This window comes from Caloenas nicobarica, chromosome 22 (assembly GCF_036013445.1).
Source record: "Caloenas nicobarica isolate bCalNic1 chromosome 22, bCalNic1.hap1, whole genome shotgun sequence".
Lineage (NCBI taxonomy): Eukaryota > Metazoa > Chordata > Aves > Columbiformes > Columbidae > Caloenas > Caloenas nicobarica.
The window spans coordinates 6,974,207-6,993,406 of NC_088266.1; the positions used below are offsets into that span (position 1 = coordinate 6,974,207).

General features: G+C 56.5%; 2 protein-coding genes across 4 annotated transcripts in view; one reads left to right on the top strand and one right to left on the bottom strand.

The window, feature by feature from the left end:
• The first annotated feature begins 7,056 nt into the window (after nucleotides 1-7,056).
• ARHGEF16 (Rho guanine nucleotide exchange factor 16) lies at nucleotides 7,057-17,846 on the top strand. 3 transcript variants are annotated; one of them, XM_065649813.1, is made up of 15 exons: nucleotides 7,057-7,132; nucleotides 8,168-8,750; nucleotides 9,379-9,430; nucleotides 9,851-10,020; nucleotides 10,494-10,550; nucleotides 10,964-11,124; nucleotides 11,497-11,649; nucleotides 12,285-12,414; nucleotides 13,099-13,173; nucleotides 14,013-14,105; nucleotides 14,411-14,565; nucleotides 14,760-14,960; nucleotides 15,349-15,422; nucleotides 15,667-15,768; nucleotides 15,968-17,846. In XM_065649813.1, the coding sequence occupies exons 2-15, from the start codon at nucleotides 8,193-8,195 to the stop codon at nucleotides 16,105-16,107; spliced, it is 2,121 nt and encodes a 706-aa protein (XP_065505885.1). In that variant the 5' UTR covers nucleotides 7,057-7,132; nucleotides 8,168-8,192; the 3' UTR covers nucleotides 16,108-17,846. The 3 variants fall into 3 exon arrangements, with proteins under 3 accessions (XP_065505885.1, XP_065505887.1, XP_065505886.1); XM_065649814.1 differs by lacking the exon at nucleotides 7,057-7,132 and adding an exon at nucleotides 7,145-7,201; XM_065649815.1 differs by lacking the exons at nucleotides 15,667-15,768; nucleotides 15,968-17,846 and having other exon boundaries at nucleotides 14,760-14,979; nucleotides 15,349-15,401.
• The window catches only part of MEGF6 (multiple EGF like domains 6), a 37,569-nt gene continuing 35,693 nt past the window's right edge, over nucleotides 17,325-19,200 (bottom strand). The window contains exon 35 of the mRNA XM_065649812.1: nucleotides 17,325-19,075. Coding sequence (XP_065505884.1) covers nucleotides 19,008-19,075 — 68 coding nt within the window. The 3' untranslated portion in view covers nucleotides 17,325-19,007. The remainder of the gene's footprint in view (nucleotides 19,076-19,200) is intronic.

Below are 19,200 nucleotides of genomic sequence, written 5' to 3' on the forward strand. Positions count from 1 at the left end.
GACCCATCCCTGGTGCAATTCTGACGCAGTCACTGGAGTTATACCAGGGAAGGGTAGATTCAACCCGTTTAATTGACCCCCATGAGAATCTTGAATTCTCTGCTCCCACAAAAACACCGTCCTGTCCTTTATTCCCAGCAAAACACCTTGGCACACTGCAAAGCTTCTCGAACGTGAGGCCACGTTTCCTGCGGTCACCACATGCCATCCGTGGTGTCCCAGTTGAGCCACCTTCAGCCCGAGCATCGCCGAGGTTGGGTTATCGCTGTGCTTCACGGTCACCGCCTGTGCCCTGAATGTCCCCTCTGTGCCTACGCTGCGAGGTGAACAGTCCTTTCCATCTCTGCTGGTGCCTGCGAGCCCGAGCCGCTGCTTGGACTCAAAACATCTGGAGCGTTTCAGAAAGATCCTGCTCAGCCGGTCTGCGGGGGGGACGGTGGCACCAAGCCCCGCGCCGACCCGCGCCCGAGCTGCTGAAACGCTGAAAATGCTCCGGCGTCCCCGGCAGAGAGGGCAGGGAGGTAAAGCGTGCGCGAGGTGTGCGTGGTGGGCGAGTCTCGCCTGGAGAAGCGCGATTCAAGGTGCATCTTCTGATTCATCTCCCAGGGTTTTTTGAGAGTGACGTCCCCCCAGTGTTGATGGTATCCGGGAACTGTGGTGGAAATTTCTGGCTCGTGCAGTTGTTTTGGTATGCTGGATGGTTGCTTATGGACCGCACACTGCTATATGGCCTATAATTTAAGTAGAAAGATTAAAGTTTCCTTGGGTCGGCAACCTCAGGGGTACAGACCACTATTCAAGTGCAGAGCTAAGAATTGAATTGTCTCTCTGACTCTAAAATTGCTCGCAAATATTTTATGAGTGATTTAAAATCACTTCCAAGTCTCGTCTTCTTTGCTGATACAAAGCAGCCTCCAGAAACCCTGTGCCGTTTATGCTGTTCCACATTGCAGTTACAGCCTGCTGTTGGAGCAGTGGTTTTGCAGGTCAAGCTGAATGACAGAGCAGTCAGGAAAGCGGTCAGGGCTTGCAAAGAGAATTTTCTAGTTGCAGCAAGTAAAGGTCAGGAATGCCAAGGACTGGACTACCCCACCACTGCGTAAAGACACGTCTCTGCATCTCGGCCGTTGCAGTTCTGCATCAGCAACAGCCTCCAAGAGTCGGGCGGTGCTCGGGCACTCCGGCTCTGTAAAGGTTGCATCCAAAGCCAGTGAGTCCAGAGGAACTTTTCCCATTGATTTCAGCATATTTTAGTGCTGCGTGTGCCTCTAGTAAGTGTTGCATCAGGTCATAACTGCTTGCAGACTAAGTTAATGGTCGATTTCAGAGAAGCAGCTCACAGAGGTCAGTGTATCTGCCTGTAAACACTTGACACGTGTGGCCTCTCTGCCTGTGTGCTGTGCAAAAGAACAGGCGGAGGCTTCTGTGCCAGTCTGGTGTGAGGGAGCAGAGCGGCGAAGCCTCATTCCAGCATGCTAAAACAAAGGAGACAGCGCAGAGGTTGTGTTAGGGATGATACCTTTGTCATTCACTCTTTGCACCCAAGAGCACTTGTGAGGCTGTTTCTAGATAGCCAGGAGCCTCGTGCTGCCCACGGAGGAGGCACCTGGGGTAGCTCTGGTACAGAAGGAACAAAAGGTAAATTAGCAGCATCCATGTATTTTCCAAGAAAATTTACCCTTCCTTTTTGGTTTTCCACAACACCCTGTGAAAGTGCCCAAGGCTCTGAGACCAACAGGCAGCGTAACCTGAACTGCTTCATCTATTTGCACAAAGCCCTTGGGCAAGCGCAGCCCGAGAGCCGACACCGTCCAAAGCCCCAGGCTCCGCGAAGGCGCTGGGACGGTCCCGTCCCGGCACGTCCCCTCTGCTGCCGCCGCAGCACCGCCCGCCCGCCGGGCCTGGAAATTGATCCCACAGGGGCCGACTGAAAATAATAAAAGAGTTGTTTCTTTTCCTGATGGAATTTATTTTAATCTGTATATAACTTGTAATTTTTTGCTAATTCTTTTCTTATTTTATTTCTTCCTTAACAGTATTTTTTGCATTAGGTATCACTATTGTGAAGAGATAATGTTAATATAAGTATGTAGTGAAGGACCAAAATTGTGTAATTAAGGTTGTATGTTGTATGATTGATAACCAGGGAGTAGGAAGATTTTGTCCATGTGCCAAATGACCCTGATCAATCCTGCTGGTCTTGCTGCCGATTCTCCAGACAATCATATGTTTTGTTGCATTTGCCTTTAAGTGACCGCGCTGCGTTAGCCGAAGGTTTCAGGTTTTTTCCTTGGCCAGTTGGAAAGCAAAGGCAGCTCCACCAGAAAGTGAGGGCATCTCCTGGTGTGCCTGCCCGGCACACGGGGCGAGCCGAGCGCCAGGGGAACACCCGGCAGCGTCGGGTGCAGTCGGGGCTGGCAAGTGATGCTACCAAGCCAGCAAGTGATGCCACCGTGCCGGTGTTCCCCTGGCAGCCCCTGCACACCCGGGCCCGGCCCCAGAAAAGCCTCTGGCTCGTGATCCCAGACCCGTGCGGCTCCGTGGCTCCTGGGGTATCTGCTTGGAGTAATCCCCATGTCTGAGCATCTTTCCGAAGGGGCCTGCAGCACTGTCTGCCTTGTTGGAACACGATCTGGGGGTAATAGCGAGTGTTTGCATGCTCTGACCCGATGTTCTGTTCGTGGTGGAAGCTGAAGGAGCAGCAGGGAGCTGGTCCCCGAGCCCTGGCCCAGAACAGCGTGTCCCGCGGGGCTGTTCCTGCTCCCCCGGCTCCTGCGCGCGGTGCTGGCCGGGGACCGGCGGTTCAGTCCAGCCAGAGACCGAGGACATTGCAAATATCGTTCTTAAAATCATAACATGATTTTTTTTCTTTTCATATTTCCTAATTCAGTTTTCATCTGGTTTTCTCTAGCTAGCGTCTCTGTTGTAGGATCTCCCAACTCCTCTAATTTAGCACTGATTACAAGTTTTAATTTTTCCACAGTTAAATAAACAGAAAGCCTCGCTGAATCTCTATTTATCCCGTAGCTTTCATTCAATTGCACTTGAAACATGTTGCAGCTCATAGCAGATGTTTAGTTTTTGATTTGCCGTTGTAGACAAAAGCAATCCCCTGTTTTAAGGATGTTTCCTGGTGCGTGTGTGGAGGAAGGGGCTGCCCAGAGCACACGCTGTGTCCCAGCGGTGAGGAAGGTCTGGGTCCCCATGTCCCATAGGACATGGAGCTGACCTGCTGGAGGACACCCAACCCACCGGCACGTCGTGCTCGGGAGCTGCGGTCCTGGGGCGATACCGCGAGCTGGAGTACGGCAGCGGTTGGTTTGGAAGCCAGAGCACCACTGGAGGTGGGGATTAAACCAAGAATAGTTGTGTAGGATCTATTTATTAAAAGTATTTTCACATCTCGCAGCCATATTGCCACAAGAGCAAGGAGGAGAGGACGGGAGGAGCGCTGTGAATTGTTTGTGTATCGGGATAACGTTGATGTTCCTTGGCTGTTCGGGCTGCTTGGCGCTGCCGACGTGACGCTGCACCAAGAGGGGTCTTTGCTGCTCCTGAATGTGGCTTTGAGCACAGAGAGGAGGACGCAGGTCGGATGTACGTACGCGCTGTCCCTTCTCGGGCCCGCCCAGAGCAGCCGGTAGGCGTGAACCGCCGCGGCGATGCCGGCGACGGTGCAGCGCGGTGCGCCGGGCTCTGCCGCGGGGCGTGCCCAGCACCCGCGGTCCCAGGTCACTGTTGGGTGCACAGGGTGCTGCTGCTGGTGCCGGCTGCTCCCGGTGCTCACCATTAAACCGTTAGAGCGCATCCCGCTGGGCCCTGCGGTCCCGGAGCAGCCGAGCGCCGCAGCAAAGCCAAACCGACCGCTTGGCTGCGTTCAGGACTAAATGCAAAGCTCGGGTTCTGTCTCAGTTAAAACAGACTAGTGGAAGCTTTCGATTTCTCCCTAATCAGCACTTAGACTTTCAATAGGCGTTCTTGAAAGCGGCTTCTTTTTCACTTCATGCGAAGCGTCTCGAAAAGCACTTGCACAATGACGTGAACGTGTTTAGACTCTAAGCATCAAAGCACTGGATCGTGAGCCCCCTCCCCGCAGCCCATCTCAATCTACTGACTTACATTCAAGTTTTACGTGCTGTACTGTGTGTGTGTGTGTGTGGCGGGGGACGGGGGACGCGTCGCGGTGTCGGGACCTGCCCGGTGCAGAAGGGGCAGGAGCAACGGGCTCCGCTCGGGCAGCGCTGGGAGCATCAGGGCAAAACCTCTGCCGTGGTCAGTAGTGTCTCCACAAAGCCATGCAACTTCTCCTCTGTAGTGGTGAGTGATACTGTGATTAAAACGTTACTGAATGATTCCAGGATTATTTTGCTCTTTCTTCTGTCGTTAATTCTTATTACCACTTTGGAAAAAGAATGAAAAAAAAAAAAAAGAAAAAAAAAAGAAAAAAAAGGCAGCTTTGATTTCCAAATGTGCAATTCACATGTGAACAAAGTAATTCTGAAAGTAATTCTCAATGTATTTTACATTCTTGTTGCTCTCTTCAAAGCAAGAGATGTTTTGCCCTGATGTCATATCCAGCCTGCAGAAGATGTAATTTAAAACATATATATATTGTGCTTGCAAGAATCATAAATCTGTGCATCCTATGTCATTCCTTTTCCCATTGTTACAATACAGATATGATTTAGGGGTTTTTTTCTTTAGAACTGTATAGTGTTTTTTTAAATCAATTGTAAATGTCTGGTTTTCATATAATGTTTAAAAAACATTGAGAAAGAGGATGGTGCTTGTTCCATATCATTCTTGATTGTATATTGCTTCTGTTATGTTTATAAGTAAACTGTGCATGACTTGTGTTTAGCAGTCATTATTGTGTCTGTTTGTGAAATTTTTATTAAAAGGAAAAAAATTCCGTAGATGCACTTATTGTATATGTGATTAGATTTTGCGTCTGAGGCTAGAAGCCTGGAACTGCCAAGGAAGAAGAAAAAGAAAAAAGTGTTGGCAGTTATTAATTAATATGAAATCGCTTTGTTTGGAAGCATAATGAAATAAAAGATATGAAGTGTAGAAAATAATTAAAAAGCGATTTTACAAATTTCATTTTGATGCTTGTGATAAAAGACAAATGTACTTGTGTAGAGAAATTCCTTTAAAATAATGAATAGAAAAAGCTGATTTTGAGGTTAATGCTGTAGAATAGGAATGTATACCAAATGTAATCTTTCCAATGCTACAATGAATTTATACATGAGATTGATATGCAATAAACCTGTGTGCTTTTATAAGCAGTGGTCCTGTGAGCTTTTTTCTTGGAATAACGATGGAGCCGCAACGCGGCGCAGCGGTGGGTGTTCGCAGGGGCCGCCTGGCGCAGAGGTAAGCGGCGAAGGCGCAGGACGGCCAAGCCCAAGGGCTGGGGGGATGTAGCAGAAACAGGAGCTCGTACAGGAGCAGTTTGGGGTGTCAGGAATATTTCCTTTCACAACTACGAGCTGCGAGTCAGCGAAGGATCCAGTGATAGCGGTCAGACGGTTCAGCGGGGGCCCTGGGAGCAAAAATGACTTGAAAGCAGGGTCTTTGAACTAACAACACGCATTACAAAACTGATGAATGGTCTCCGCTTCAGAAAGTCATTCATGGTGATCAAATGATGGTATCCTACATACAGCATAATGGCCCTTCCCTGGAGTTGCCGTGTAAGGGTTTCAGTCGTGGCTGAACTCTTGAGTAGAAACCCTCTCTGACGGCTGGAGCCTTTCTCCCTATTAGCCCCGGAGGGAGAGGAAAAAAATCTATGGGCTAAGAAAGCTCTGATAATAGAGCGATTGTCAGGCAGGCCTTGGAGAGAAGAGAACAGAGTCTTTTAAAAGAATACTGCTGACAAGTGGACTTTGTCATCCAGAAAGCACTTGAGATTCACCATAAACCAGCAAGAAAAAAGGCTCCATTTTTAGGGGAGGCGGAAAACCAGAGCGGGGGGCGAAAGAGAAGGTCAAGGAAAACTCTGTTCCCAGTAAATACACAGAGCGCTGTTGAGCCCGGCCTTGCGGGGCAGCTGGACAACAGCCTGACCCTGGGATCCCCCGTCCCGCGGCAGCTGCGCCTCCCGGCAGAGGCTTCCACGGCATCCCAAACTGGGGGTTTGTGCGCCGAAAGGGTCAGCCTGGGATTACTTCAGCCACTGGAGACTAAGCTGCTACGGCAAGCCTTGCACATGCCTGTAGTAAGAAACAGTCCCTGGCCTGCTTGAAATAAGCGAGGGCCTGTTGCTCTCGGGCCCTGTGGATAGTCAGGGCTGCTGTGGATTTTCACCCCTTGACATGATGGGATGTCTGCGGTACCGGTACCGGCGCCTGCCCGGGGCAGCACCACGGAGACCCCGGCGCCTCCAACCGGCACCTGCCCAGGGGGTGGCCCCGCCCAGCCCCACCCAGCCCGGCCCCGCCCGGCCCAGCCCCGCCCAGCCCCGCCCGGCCCCACCCAGCCCGGCCCCGCCCGGCCCAGCCCCGCCCGGCCCCACCCAGCCCGGCCCCGCCCGGCCCCGCCCCGCCCAGCCCCGACCAGCCCCACCCAGCCCGGCCCCGCCCCGCCCAGCCCCGCCCCGCCCAGCCCGGCCCCGCCCAGCCCGGCCCCGCCCGGCCCCGCCCAGCCCTGCCCGGCCCCACCCAGCCCGGCCCCGCCCGGCCCCGCCCCGCCCAGCCCGGCCCCGCCCCGCCCGGCCCCGCCCCGCCCAACCCCGCCCCGCCCAGCCCGGCCCCGCCCGGCCCCGCCCAGCCCCGCCCTGCCCAGCCCGGCCCGGCCCCGCCCCGCCCGGCCCCGCCCCAGGGCGGCTCCGCTCCCGCCCCGCCGGGCTCCCACGGGCGCTGCCGAGTGCGGGCGCTGCCGGGACCGGCCGCCCCCCGCGCGGGTTCCCCGGGAAGGGCCCGGAGCTGGAACCGGAGCTGGAACCGGAGCTGGGGGCAGCGGCCCCGGGCAGCAGCGCCGCGCGGGCGGGGGAAGGGGCGGCAGCGGCCGGGCCCTCCGCCTCCTCCGCCTCCTCCCCGGGCGGTATCGCCGCCCCGGCTGCCCCGGAGGAGGCGGATCCCCGCGCTGGCAGCGCCTCTTCCGCGGGGGCGGAGCGGCCGCGCGGGTGAGTAGCCGGAGGCTCCGTCCTGTCGCGGTCCCTCCCGCGGGGCCGGTCCCGGGGGCCCGTGTGCAGGTACCGGGGGGGGAAATGGTGCGTTTGTCCCCAGGGGTGGAGCTGGAGCGGTCCCTGGCGGCACCGGAGCCTCCGGGCGGGGCGGCAGCTCCGGGTGGCTGTGCCGGTGGGACCCCCAGCGTGTCCCGGGGACTGCGGGTCCCAGCCCCGATCAGCGGCACCGGAGACCTGGGGTCGTTGGAGCACCCAGCGCCTTGAAACCGGCGTGCCTGTTTCATGTTGTTAGGGCTGGTGCTTAGGACAGGCTTTATCCTCAGCCAAAACGGGATTAAGAGTAGAATGTAGTGCTTTTCTCATCTGCAGGACTTTTGGCAGACCTCTGGCCAAGAGGCATGTGTCCCTCATCCAAGGGCAGGAAAATAAGCAGCATCTTAATCAAATGAGCTTTTGTTGATGGGTCTGTTTTGTCCTTCTGCCAGTCATTGAGGCAGGGGAATACATTCAAGTCTTGGTTTCTGCTTCCTGGTGCATGGCCTTTGAAAAGGAACAGCTCGGAGATGGTGGTGGAATACAATGAAATAGTTGAGAGGAATGAAACCATAGTTTTTCCTCAAATTATGTAATGAGGCAGGCAGTGGGTGTAAAACACTCCATCAAATGTTTGTTCTGTAGGTGCACAGCACATGGGGTGGCACAGAAGGAGATGGGTAAGGTTAATCCCAAAGAAGGAGTTTAGGGACTCGGGCAGGTGGTTTTGCACGTGGTGTGAAGCTGTTCCTCAGGACGGTTTGGGACAGGCACCAGCTTTGAGGAGGACGGGGCTCGCAGTTTTGCGCTCCTGGGGGTTTTCACAGCACGCCAGGCTGGGGTGGTGGGAGCCAGGAAGGGAAAGGACAGCCGTGGTGGCTCAGGCTGGGGCAGCTCGGTTTCCCCATGCGAAACAGTGCTCTGGCCACCGCACAGTGTAAATGCCCTCTGCCTTGCTGGGAGAGGGTGTTCAGCCATCTGTCTGTCTGTCTTACACAGCTTTCCAGTTCCCTGTGCCACCATCATGTCTCGAAGTCCCACTGCCAGCTCTGTGGATGACAAGACCTTTCTCCTGGAGTACCGATGCCACCCGGTACGGCCAGAGCCCCCCAGCCCGAGCTCCCCCCCTGGGAAGTGCAGCTCCGCCACGGCGCCCGATGCCTCCCCGCTCCCGGCGATGGGCTCTCCCCCCTCGTCCGAGCCCCGACGCATCGTCCTGAGCACCGACAGCCCGGCCGCGCTCAAGGTGGGCACCCAGCAGCTGATCCCCAGGAGCTTGGCTGTCTCCACCAAGACCAAGAACAACCCCTCCCGGCACCAAAGCTTTGGGGCAACTGGGTCCAGCCGGGAGCCCCAGGGCCCCGACCCAAAGCGGGTGTCCGTCCCCATCGTCCCCAGCGTCTCCGTGGAGGCAGATGAGGAGGATGGCGGTGGGGGGGCCCTCAAGCGCAACCTGAGGAACATGTCCTACCGCGCGGCCATGAAGGGCCTGGGCACGGAGCCGGAAAACGCCGTCCCCTCGCTGAAACCCGTGCCGGAGGAGAGCAGTGCCCTGCCTGCCCACAGCCCCACCAGGAACAAGGTGGGTTTTGCGTCCGCTGTCACCCGATTGGGATCGAGCCCCACTTTCCCGGTGATGAGCTGCTGCCGGGGGGTCTGCAGAGTTTTTTTCCTGCAACTCCTGTGGGTTGCAGAGCTGCGTGAGCCCAGCGTGGAGCTGGCAGGGTTTGCTGAGCCCGGCGGTGTGACTCGTGCCTTGGGAAGCCGACATGTCGCCAGCAGGTGCTGTAGGTCCCTGGAGAGCCCGGAAATATCTGACGTGGGTTTTGTGGGCAGTGGAACTGGCTGCTCCGGGCTCCCGCGTGTCGGCAGGCGGCCGTGGGCATGTTTGCAGGGCGGGGTTGGCTCCGCGCTGGCGGGGGGTTGTACACAAACACGGGTGAACAGGACTCCAGCGCAGGCAAAGTCCAGGTGTGAGACGGACAGATGCGAAAGGCAGTGGTGTAACTACAAACTGGTTTAGATCATGGCCCCGATAATGCGAGGTGAAAGCTGAGTCACTTTGGTAAGGCAAACAAAAGCTCAGACAAAACTCGGGCTGAAAGACCAGGGTGGTATTTGCTGACTGGCAGTGCAGGTAACTGCTTGGTGCTTCCCAGGGCCACAGAAATCAGTAACTGCAGCGTGTTCTCCTCCTGTTCCACTTGCAGAGAACCTTTGGGCGGAAACGGGTGCAGAAGCGTGGTGGCTCCTTCAAGGACCGTGAGTGCTGCCTCCCATCTTCCCGGGAGCGCCGGGGTCCCCTCTGCCTCGCAGGGCACCTGGCGCTTCTCAGCAAAGCGAGTGCCTGAAGTCCCTTTGCCACGTGTGCTGCTGCCTGTCCCTGGCCTGGGGCAATTGCTCTTACCTGCAAGCGGAGCATTGCAGCCCTGCTCTCCCCTCCCGGGTGTGATGAAGCGCGGGTGCTGCCGTGCTGGCAGCAGGAGCGCTCCCAGCTTTGCAAACACAGGAGAGCTGCCAGGAGCAGGAGCTGCTGGTTAATTGGGGCTGTGCAAAGTCCAATCTCCCGGGGAGGTGCTGGCCCTGGCTCTGGGCGATGGGCTGAGGCCGCGGCAGCGCAAAGGGAAACCTTGGGCTGCGGCTGGGAGAGGCTTCGCCGACCTCTTGCCTTTTCCTCTGCAGAGCCCCAGCTGTACCAGGAAATCCGTGAGAGAGGCCTGAACTCTGTCAGCCATGAGTCAGATGAGGATTTGCCGGAGGAACCTGTCCCAGAAGAGCCGTCCCCTGCGGGTGCCGCGATCGTGGTGCAGAGCTACCGTCCGGCACAGGTCACCTGGAGCCAGCTCCCGGAGGTAGGGGCAGCAGCGCAGCCCGAAAGGCCCCTCTCACCCTTGCCGTGGGCTGCTCTAGCACTCAGGATGTGTTGCGGCCACAGCTGCGTGTATTTTAAAAGCTCTCTGAACAAACTGTAAGTGGGTAACTCTGCAGCACAAGTCTTTGCAATGGGATGTCCTGGGGCTGTCCAGCCCTGGCCGGGACGCGCAGGATCCTGCCCAGGCTCGCCAGGATGCTGCTGCTGTTGTGCTGTCCCCCCCACAGACAGGGGGAAGGCAGGCGCTGCTGCTGGGTACCTGGGCTGGGTGCTGGCCCTTGGGGAGAATAATCTCCTCCTGCAGATGAGCATCTGCCAGCTGCCGTGGGCGATGCTGCGGCAGGCGATGCTGGCGGGTTGTGGCGCCAGGCAGAGGACCAGACCGCGCTAGAGGGCGTGCAAGGACCGTCGGTCCACGGTGACGGCGCCCACTGATCCAGAGCTCTCCCACAGGTGCTGGAAGCCGGGATCCTGCAGAAGATCCACCCCGAAGAGCGCAAGCGGCAGGAGGTGAGAGGAGCCTCGGACGTGCCCGGGGTGCAGCATGAATGCTGGAGGCTGGGGGGACACATGTGGCCGTGTCTGAGCCCTCACACTGGGCTGGGCTCAGAGCACAGCTGGGCTCAGCGTCGGGTTCAGCAGCTCTGGGCTCAGCCTCAGGTTCAGGTTTCAGTTCAGCAGCCCTGGGGCTGGGCAGCGCTGGCCGGGATCACCCGTGTGTCCTGGCAGGGAAGCAGGCAGCTCCTTTGGGTGCTGCTGAGAAATAGCTGCAGGAAGGGAGAACATCTCAGTGGTGTAATGAATGAAAGTCCTAAGCACATGCTGAAGTTATGGGTGTAGGCCAAGCAGTGCACGAGATGATGCAGGGAATGCTGTGCTGTCAGAGTTTGTCCTGTTACATCCTCACTGCCCTGCTTTTTCAGGCCATGTTTGAGATCATCACCTCTGAGTACTCCTACATGCACAGCCTGAGCATCCTGGTGTGTCACTTCATGAGGTCGGAGGAGCTGAAGGAGACCATGACTCAGATGGAGCATCACCACCTCTTCTCCAACATCAGCGACATCCTGACGGTCAGCACCAGGCAAGTGGGGGTCAGCGTGGGAACCGCTCTGGGGGTGTTGGGGTTGTGGTGTCCTCCAGCTGGGCAGAATCGGCTCAGATGGGGCGGGAATGAGTCTTCCCGGAGAACTAAAGCGGAGGAGGGATGTCGTGTGGGAACGGAGGAGGCCTCAAGAGCTGCATTCCCTGTTCCCCGTCTCTGCTGGGAGCCACGCTGGGGACGTGGGTGTCCCAGCTGCGCAGAGCTGACCCCGTCCAGAACGGATCCAGAGCTTTGTCTCCTCTGGGAAAACTGGGGAAAAGTTGCCCTGGGAACATTGTTAAACATCTGGCTGTTCCATTTGTCCAGCCATAACGGGTCACGTAGTGAAGTTATTTGGAATTCTCCCCTTAGATTCTTCGAAGACTTGGAGAAACGGCACCAGGAAAACCTCCTCATTCCTGACATCAGTGACATAGTTGAAGAACACGCCTCCAACCACTTCAGCCCATACGTCAGCTACTGCTCCAATGAAGTCTACCAGCAGAGGACCCTCCAGAAGCTGCTGTGAGTCCTGCTCGGTGCTCAGCCCTGGCTGGAGCTGCCTCCGCGGGTCCCGGGGCTGCGGGGACGCTCGGTGGCTGGGACGGGGCTGCGGGGACGCTCGGTGGCTGGGACGGGGCCGTGATGTGCACGGGGCTCCCTCAGCCTGCGGCGGCTCCTTTTCCCTGAGGCAGGTTGTCTCCTCTCTGAGCAAAGCCCAACTTCTCAACCTCAATGCGTCTGTGTCCGGTGATCCGGACGTGGTTTCTGTTGTGCTGTGAGAAGGGTGAAGGATAGAGATAAGTGGGGTGATGCTGCCACTTACTGAAGTCAGGCAGCTCTTGCCAAGGTCAATAACACGTATGAGGCCTGTTGGGGACACCTCTGGAGGCTGTTCATCCCCAGATCGTACTGGTGGCACAGGTCAGGTGTGTGTCTGCTGTTGGTACATCTACAGCTTTACTCTGGTGGGCACAGCTTCTCGAGGTGCTTTTCCGTCACTGGCTAACGGACCAGTCTGTTTTCTGCCCCGGCTGCGTGCTCCGAGCTCGGCACGCTGCCCGTCAGTGCCGCCGCCACGCTTCTCGTGCGTGGAAAGCTGCTTGAGAATCTTGACAACTGAAGAACAGAGTTAATGGAGATTTCTTGTCCTGTTCCAGAACCACAAACCCCTTATTTAAAGAGACTCTGAAACAAATTGAAAGGAAGCCAGAATGTGGAGGCCTGCCAATGATATCATTTCTCATTCTCCCTATGCAGAGGGTAACACGGCTTCCTCTGCTGTTAGATGTAAGTAAGTGACACGGTGGCATTGCTTGGCGCCTCTGAAGAGGCTGCTGTTATTCTCTTACTCAGCTGAGCCCGGGACAGCTTCTGCTTGGACTTGCATCCCTCTGGGAGCCAAGGCTGGGGTGCCCAAGCCTTTATTCAGGATTTAGATTCAGAGTGACCTACTTCTGTGCGTGTCAGGTGTGCAGCACAAAGCTCTGTGTACAATGCTTCACGTCTCAGCACCACCCACCTGAGTGACGTGAGGTTCTTCCGTGCCCTGTGCTGTGTTTGGGCACCTGGGGGGTGGCACGAGCGTCCTGTTTCATTAGCGTCGTGTGGCCCAGGAAGGGAAATCGGGTCTTGCACAAGCTTTTTTTGAGATCCAGAACTCTGCACCCAGCTGCTCCAAACAGTGAAGCTGCTGGAGGTGGGATTTCTGGGAACGGCTCCCAGTTTGTACTGGGCTGCAGGGCTGGGGGCCGGGGGGATGCCCGGAGTGCAGGGTGATGGTGACGGTCGGGCATGTATCTGATGTGACAGCCCCAGCAGAACCCGGGTTCGCAGCTGCCAGCCCTGCAGAACTTGCTCTGACTGTGTCTGTCCCGCTGCCGGGTCGACCGTTGTGCCACATCCGAAATCCCAGGTGGACGCATTGTTCTGTGCCTTGCAATGTCACTAAACCGTCTTATCTTGACATTCTAGACTGTCTGTCAAAAAACAAAAGCATGCACAGCAGCGTACGGAGCTGCCACCCGCGCTCTGAAAGCCATCAGCAAGGTGAGGCCGGCTGCTCCCAGCTCTGCATCCATCGCTCTGCCCCATCCTGCCTTCTGGCCTCTCCGTTTTCCTCCCTGCATCAGTTCACCGGGGATTTCTCTGCTCCAAACAGCTGCTGGATGTACACGTCTTCTCCCTTCCTCACCTTTTCCACCTGATCTTGGTTTTTTCTTATTCTTGCCATCTTTTCTTCTTTCCTCTGTGGCCCGTCTTTTGTCCTTCCCTTTGGTATTGTATTCTCCGTTAGTGCCCCCCCTTCTCAGAACGTCCTTCGAGGTGGTCGTGGTCTGCGACACTTGGCTCGTTTGTTGGAGATTTAGGCAAAGCGCAGTAAACAAAGCAAAGAGCAAAAGGTGGAGGAGCGAAGTTGGAGCGGTGGCACAGGAACATGTGCTCGGGAGGGACCTCGCGAGGGGCCGGGTGCCTCTCGGCAGGGCCAGACGTGCCTCACTTCCCCTGCCTGCAGAAAGCTTCTGTCCTCCCCTCTGTCTGTCCGAGTGCTCGTCCTCCTCTCTTCACCTCCTCTCTTGGGATGATTAATTCTTCCTCTTCGTGTTGCTGCTCGGTGAAGCTCGGTTTTGGTGCGGTCTCGCTTTGGTCCTTTTCCAGGCAGAGCAAAGGTGCCACCTCTCTCCTGGAGATCTCTGTGGCAGGAGAACCTCCAGCTGCCTTTCCCCAAACCCGATGCTGACCTGTGTGGGGATTTGGCTGTTTCTCCTGCCCGGGGAAGCGGAGCAGCCGCCGACCTGCGCTGGCAGCGCTCGTGCTGGAGCAGAGGACGGACAGACTCGGTGTCCTGCCGTTCTCTGCTGCCCGTGTGGTTTCTTTCCTTTTTCTAGCTGGTTAAGAGCTGCAATGAGGGAGCTCGTGCTATGGAGAGGACAGAGCAGATGTACACACTGCAGAAACAGCTAGAATTTGGAAAGAAGAAGGTGAGGACTCGTGGAAGTGGGGGAAAAGAAGTCTGGGGTGTGTGGTTAGAGGGGCCCATCCCGGCGTGTCGGGTCTGTCCTGGGAATCCTTCTGGGAAGGCTGGACCAGCCGGAGCATCCCTGCTGCCACGAGCAGCACCACTGCTTCGTCCGGGGGGTGACCATTCTTTCTTGCTGTTCGGACTTTGATGTGAGTTTCTGGGCACCCCAGGGTCCACTGTGAGTCCAAATGCAGCTTCTTTATATGATTTTGCCTGCTGCTTGTGAGACAGGTGGTAAACGGGTTTTCTCCGGGTCCGTTTCAGCCTTTCCCGCTGATCTCTGCGTCCCGCTGGCTGCTGAAGCGGGGGGAGCTGTACCTGCTGCTGTCGGAAGAGGGGGGCATCTTCCGCCGGGGCGCCGGCCGGCTCTGCTACCTCTTCTTGTTCAACGACGTCCTCATCATAACCAAGAAAAAGAGGTAAGACTGCACGGAACCTTCTTCTTTCCCTGGAAAAGGACCAGGGGGATTAAAATCTCAGTTTCCCAAGCAGCATGTAGCCCAAGAAATTCCTGAGATTTCCCTGTTTTGACCCTTATTGAAGTGTGTTTTGTACTGACCCTGTGACGGTCACCTCGGTGATGCGCACTGAACCCGCCCCGTCTCTGCCGCAGCGAGGACAGCTACACTGTGATGAACTACGCCACGCTGGACCAGGTCACGGTGGAGAAGATGGAGAACTCGGAGCCGCCTTCTCCTCCTCCCGGCAAGAGCGGCGGCCCGGCCCGCGGCGCCGGCGGGCACCTGCTGCGGGTGCTGATGGAGCGGGACAGCGAGGGCCGGCGGGAGGAGGTGGTGCTGGCGGCGGAGACGCTGTGAGTGGGGTTGCACTGGGTGGGTGTCCTCCCGTTGTGGGATAAGCCTGCGTGTGAAGCACCCTTTCCCTCCCCGCGCCTCCTCCCAGAAATGCAGAGATCTATGTGGGCTCGTCCCCTTGCTCGCTTTCCTTCTGTCTTAGGTTTCCCTTATAATTCCCATGTAATGCTTCCCCTGTGCAAATCAAGCCAAGCGGCTGGGTGATGCATACTGCTTGTGAAGTGTCTTTGCTCTGAATGTGATGTTTGTTCAGTCTGACCTGCCCTGAAGGCCTTCATCCTTCCCGCTGGGAATTGCCCAGCTACTGCCACCAACACAGATGCCACCAACACAGATGCCACCTCTGAGGCTTTCTTTGTCTAATAATATGGATTTTCCCGCTGCCAGGAGCGACCGGGCCCGCTGGATCACAGCGCTGATGCACAAAGAAAAGGAAAAGCCTGACACCACTCCTAAAGGAGGTATCGGCATGCGGGAGGTCCGACCTGGCTAGGCGGGGATTAACGGTGGCACTAGAGCCTGAGCACTTGCAGGCACGGGGCTTTACGCTGTTCTTCGGGACATGGTGGACTTGGCAGCACTGGGTTAACGGTTGGACTCGATGACCTTCAAGTTCTTTTCCAAACAGCACGATTCTATGACGTTATGAGTTACGGCAGGCAGTGGCGCCGGCTGTGCGCTCACTGGTCCCTGCTGTCCCTGCAGATCTGAGCCAAGTGGAGATAACCCGCGCGTACCTGGCCAAGCAGGCGGACGAGCTGTCCCTGCAGCAGGCGGACGTTGTCCTGGTGCTGGGCGGAGAGGACGGTGAGTGTCGGCGAGCAGGGAGCTGCAGCTGAGCTGCGGTGGGGGGAGAAGCTTCAGCGATCCCAGCAAACTGGGATTTCAGCCGTTATTTTTCAGAAGCTTCCGGGAAGCCACTGGCAGGTCCCTGCTGCTCCTTCCACACGTGTCCCCGGGGGCCACGGCCCGTCCTCCCTGTGTGACCAGCTCTGTTCTCTCCTAGGCTGGTGCTGGGGTGAGAGGCTGAGGGATGGCGAGCGGGGCTGGTTTCCCCAGTCCTGCGCCCGGCAGATCACCAGCCGCGCAGCCGTGGAGTGCAACGTCCGCCGGATGGAGCGGCTGCGGATAGAGACCGACGTGTAGGCTTCCAGCCCAGGAGACATGCTTCTGTCCTGACTCATTTCAGGGGTCTTCAAACCCCTGCGGACTGAGCCCATAGCGAGGAGGGAGCACGAGATCCTTTCTTCTTGAATTTCATTTGTCTTGAGCAGTCACAGGCAGCAGATCTTATCGTCCAGGACTGGGCTTTGTAGCAGCTAATTAATGTGAGCCCTGGTGTCTGAATGCTCCTGGCCGAGATGAGTGTTAATGACCTGGAACAGGCTTCGGGAAGCAGCCGCGGTGTCGGGTCAGGCTGAAATGGCTGTGGCCACGTTCTGGGCTCTGCCGAGCGGCTCGTGCTGCCACCTCCGTCCCCGCTGCTGGTTGGGCCGGCGCTGGTGGCTGCAGACCCTGTGCGGGCAGACCCGGCGCGCGGGGAGGGTGTACCTGAATCGAGAATTTTTTTTAAGAACTTAAATCTCTGTTCTAGGCTTGTTATTTGACCCAGTTTTCCCTGTTTCTTTTTTATTCTTTTTCCCCCCACAATTATTCTTGGTTCTTCTGAATGCAGCGGTCACCTTGGCAGGGTGAGGTGATGCCCGTCGCCTTTTGGTCACTTGTTGAAAGAGTGGATGCTGGAGGCTGGTCAGCTCTTGGGCAGAAATGGGATGCTCCAGCCAGAGGGAAGCGATTTGCACGTCCTGCCTGACGAACAGGCCGGGAGCACGAAGCCGAGCGATGCTGCAGCTCCCGCTGCCTGTCCCGTCTGCGGCTGCGGGCACGGGGGTCCGGACCCCGTCCTTCCCCAGGCAGAGCGGCCCCTCACCTTCCCCCGTGCCCCAGAATTAGCACCAACAAGTGATGAACGGAGAGTGTCACTCTTTTGTCGCAGCTGAGCAGTTCGCATCTGGGTTTTTGTGAGTCAGTGACGCCACGGGTGGCAGGAGATGGGGGAAATGGCAGCGACGATTTTTGGGCTGAGGCAGCTTTGGGTTCGTGGGGACAGCCCTGTTGTGATGTGTCTGTTTTGATGACGAGCTCTAAAAAGAAAACTTCCTTCTGCTGGCAGCAGCTTTCTGGCCTCTGCTTGTTCTTGACAAATGCGCATCTCAGAACCATCCTTGAGAACAGCTGCCTAACATCTGCTGCCAGCTGCAGCACATCGCCAGTGTGAGGGACTGAGACCAGACAGAAATTCAGTGAGGTTTTCTGTTTATTTGTCTTAACTGTGAAAGAATTAAAATTTTTCATCAGTGCTAATTAGACAAGATGGGCTCCAAAATGAGAGACACTAGCTACATGAAAACAGGAGGCAAACAAACTGTATTAGGAAATATGAACAGGGAAAAAAATTCGTGATATAAGAAATATAGGTACAGATTGCCGCAGTCCCATGCTTATGGTTTATTCCAAGGGGGTGCCAGGAGCCACAGAGCTGCAGCTCGGGCTTTGGGGGTGTGATGGGACAGGACGGATTATCCCGATGCTCGAGGCTGGGCCAGTTTCTGTGCTGTCCTGGAGCGGGGCCAGCGGGGCCCGGGGCTTCTCTGCACCTCGGTCAGTGGACAAGCAGCACGATGGCATCGCTGGGTGGCCCTTCCTGCTGCACCCGCTGCTTTCTGGGTCCAGCAGGATTGATCAGGGTCATTTGGCACATGGACAAAATCTTTCTACTCCCTGGTTATCAATCATACAACCTTAATTACACAATTTTGGTCCTTCGCTACATACTTATATTATCTCTTCACAATAGTGATACCTAACGCAAAAAATACTGTTAAGGAAGAAATAAAATAAGAAAAGAATTAGCAAAAAATTACAAGTTATATACAGATTAAAATAAATTCCATCGGGAAAAGAAACAACTATTATTTTCAGTCGGCCCCTGTGGGATCAATTTCCAGGCCCGGGGGGCGGGCGGTGCTGCGGCGGCAGCAGAGGGGACGTGCCGGGACGGGACCGTCCCAGCGCCTTCGCGGAGCCTGGGGCTTTGGACGGTGTCGGCTCTCGGGCTGCGCTTGCCCAAGGGCTTTGTGCAAATAGATGAAGGGTCCAGGGCTGGGGTGAGAACACTTAGAGATTTGCATTTACTGGACCATGCAAGAGCTTTGTGTCTACCCATGCAGTATGTCTGATTGTTATACTAATTTAGGGTTGCTTTTTGGTGGAGCAAATGACATGGGCAGCTCAAAGGGGCTGACATACTCCTGCTATGAAAAATCAGCTCCTGAGCCCCTGTGAAGCTCGCTGGGAGCAGACGGTGCTGCCAGCGACGGAGGAAACGGGAGCACAGACGGGTCGGACTGTGGGCACCGGCTCTGCAGAGGTGAGTGCTGGAGCTCAACGGCTTGTCCTCCACAGCAAATGATAATTTACAGTATGAGACCATTGCAAATTCGGTTTAAACAAAACTGAAAAAAATTCAAGTGAGTGGTACTTCTACAGGAGGCATGACTTCAGGAGAGCCAGGCACATCCAGCTCTCAGTTCTGACAACTCCATTGTGCAGCTTCCCATAAATACTATTGCATAAATACCTTTTTTGGACCATAATTTCAGGCTCCCCAAGCCCAGCACCCAAAAGATGAAGGCCAGCAATTTGCCATGAGCTATGACAGTCCATTGTCCGCTGGCCAGAAGCGATCGCTTCTGATCTGTCCCTTTGGGTGTCTGGCTGCGGGTGTGCACCAGTGCTGGCGTGTGTCCCCACGGCGTGCGTGTCCCCATGGCGTGCGTGTCCCCACGGCGTGCCAGGAGCCCGCCCGTGCCACCGCGGTGACCTGGTGACACTCGGTGCTTCAGCTTGGCTCAGACAACGCCACGAGCAGTGGCTCAGTCCCCCAGGAGATGATAAATGACCGTTCCTGGGGCTTGTAAACCACTTAGTTCAATGGGTTGTTGGCTTCCCGAGGTGGCTGTTTGGTCACGCCGAGGGAGCAGGACCTAGTGCTGGCCCGGCCGGAGCCCCCGCCGCGGTGGAGGGGACCCGCTGGGCACCACGGGCTGCACGGCTGGAAGGGAATTTGGGATGGGCCAGTGCTCACGGTGTGTTGGCAGCTTGGGAGGGGAGATGCTGCAGGGACCCCCCAGCACTGGCCCCGCTCGGCGCTCGCAGCCGGGAGCTGCTGCTTCATTT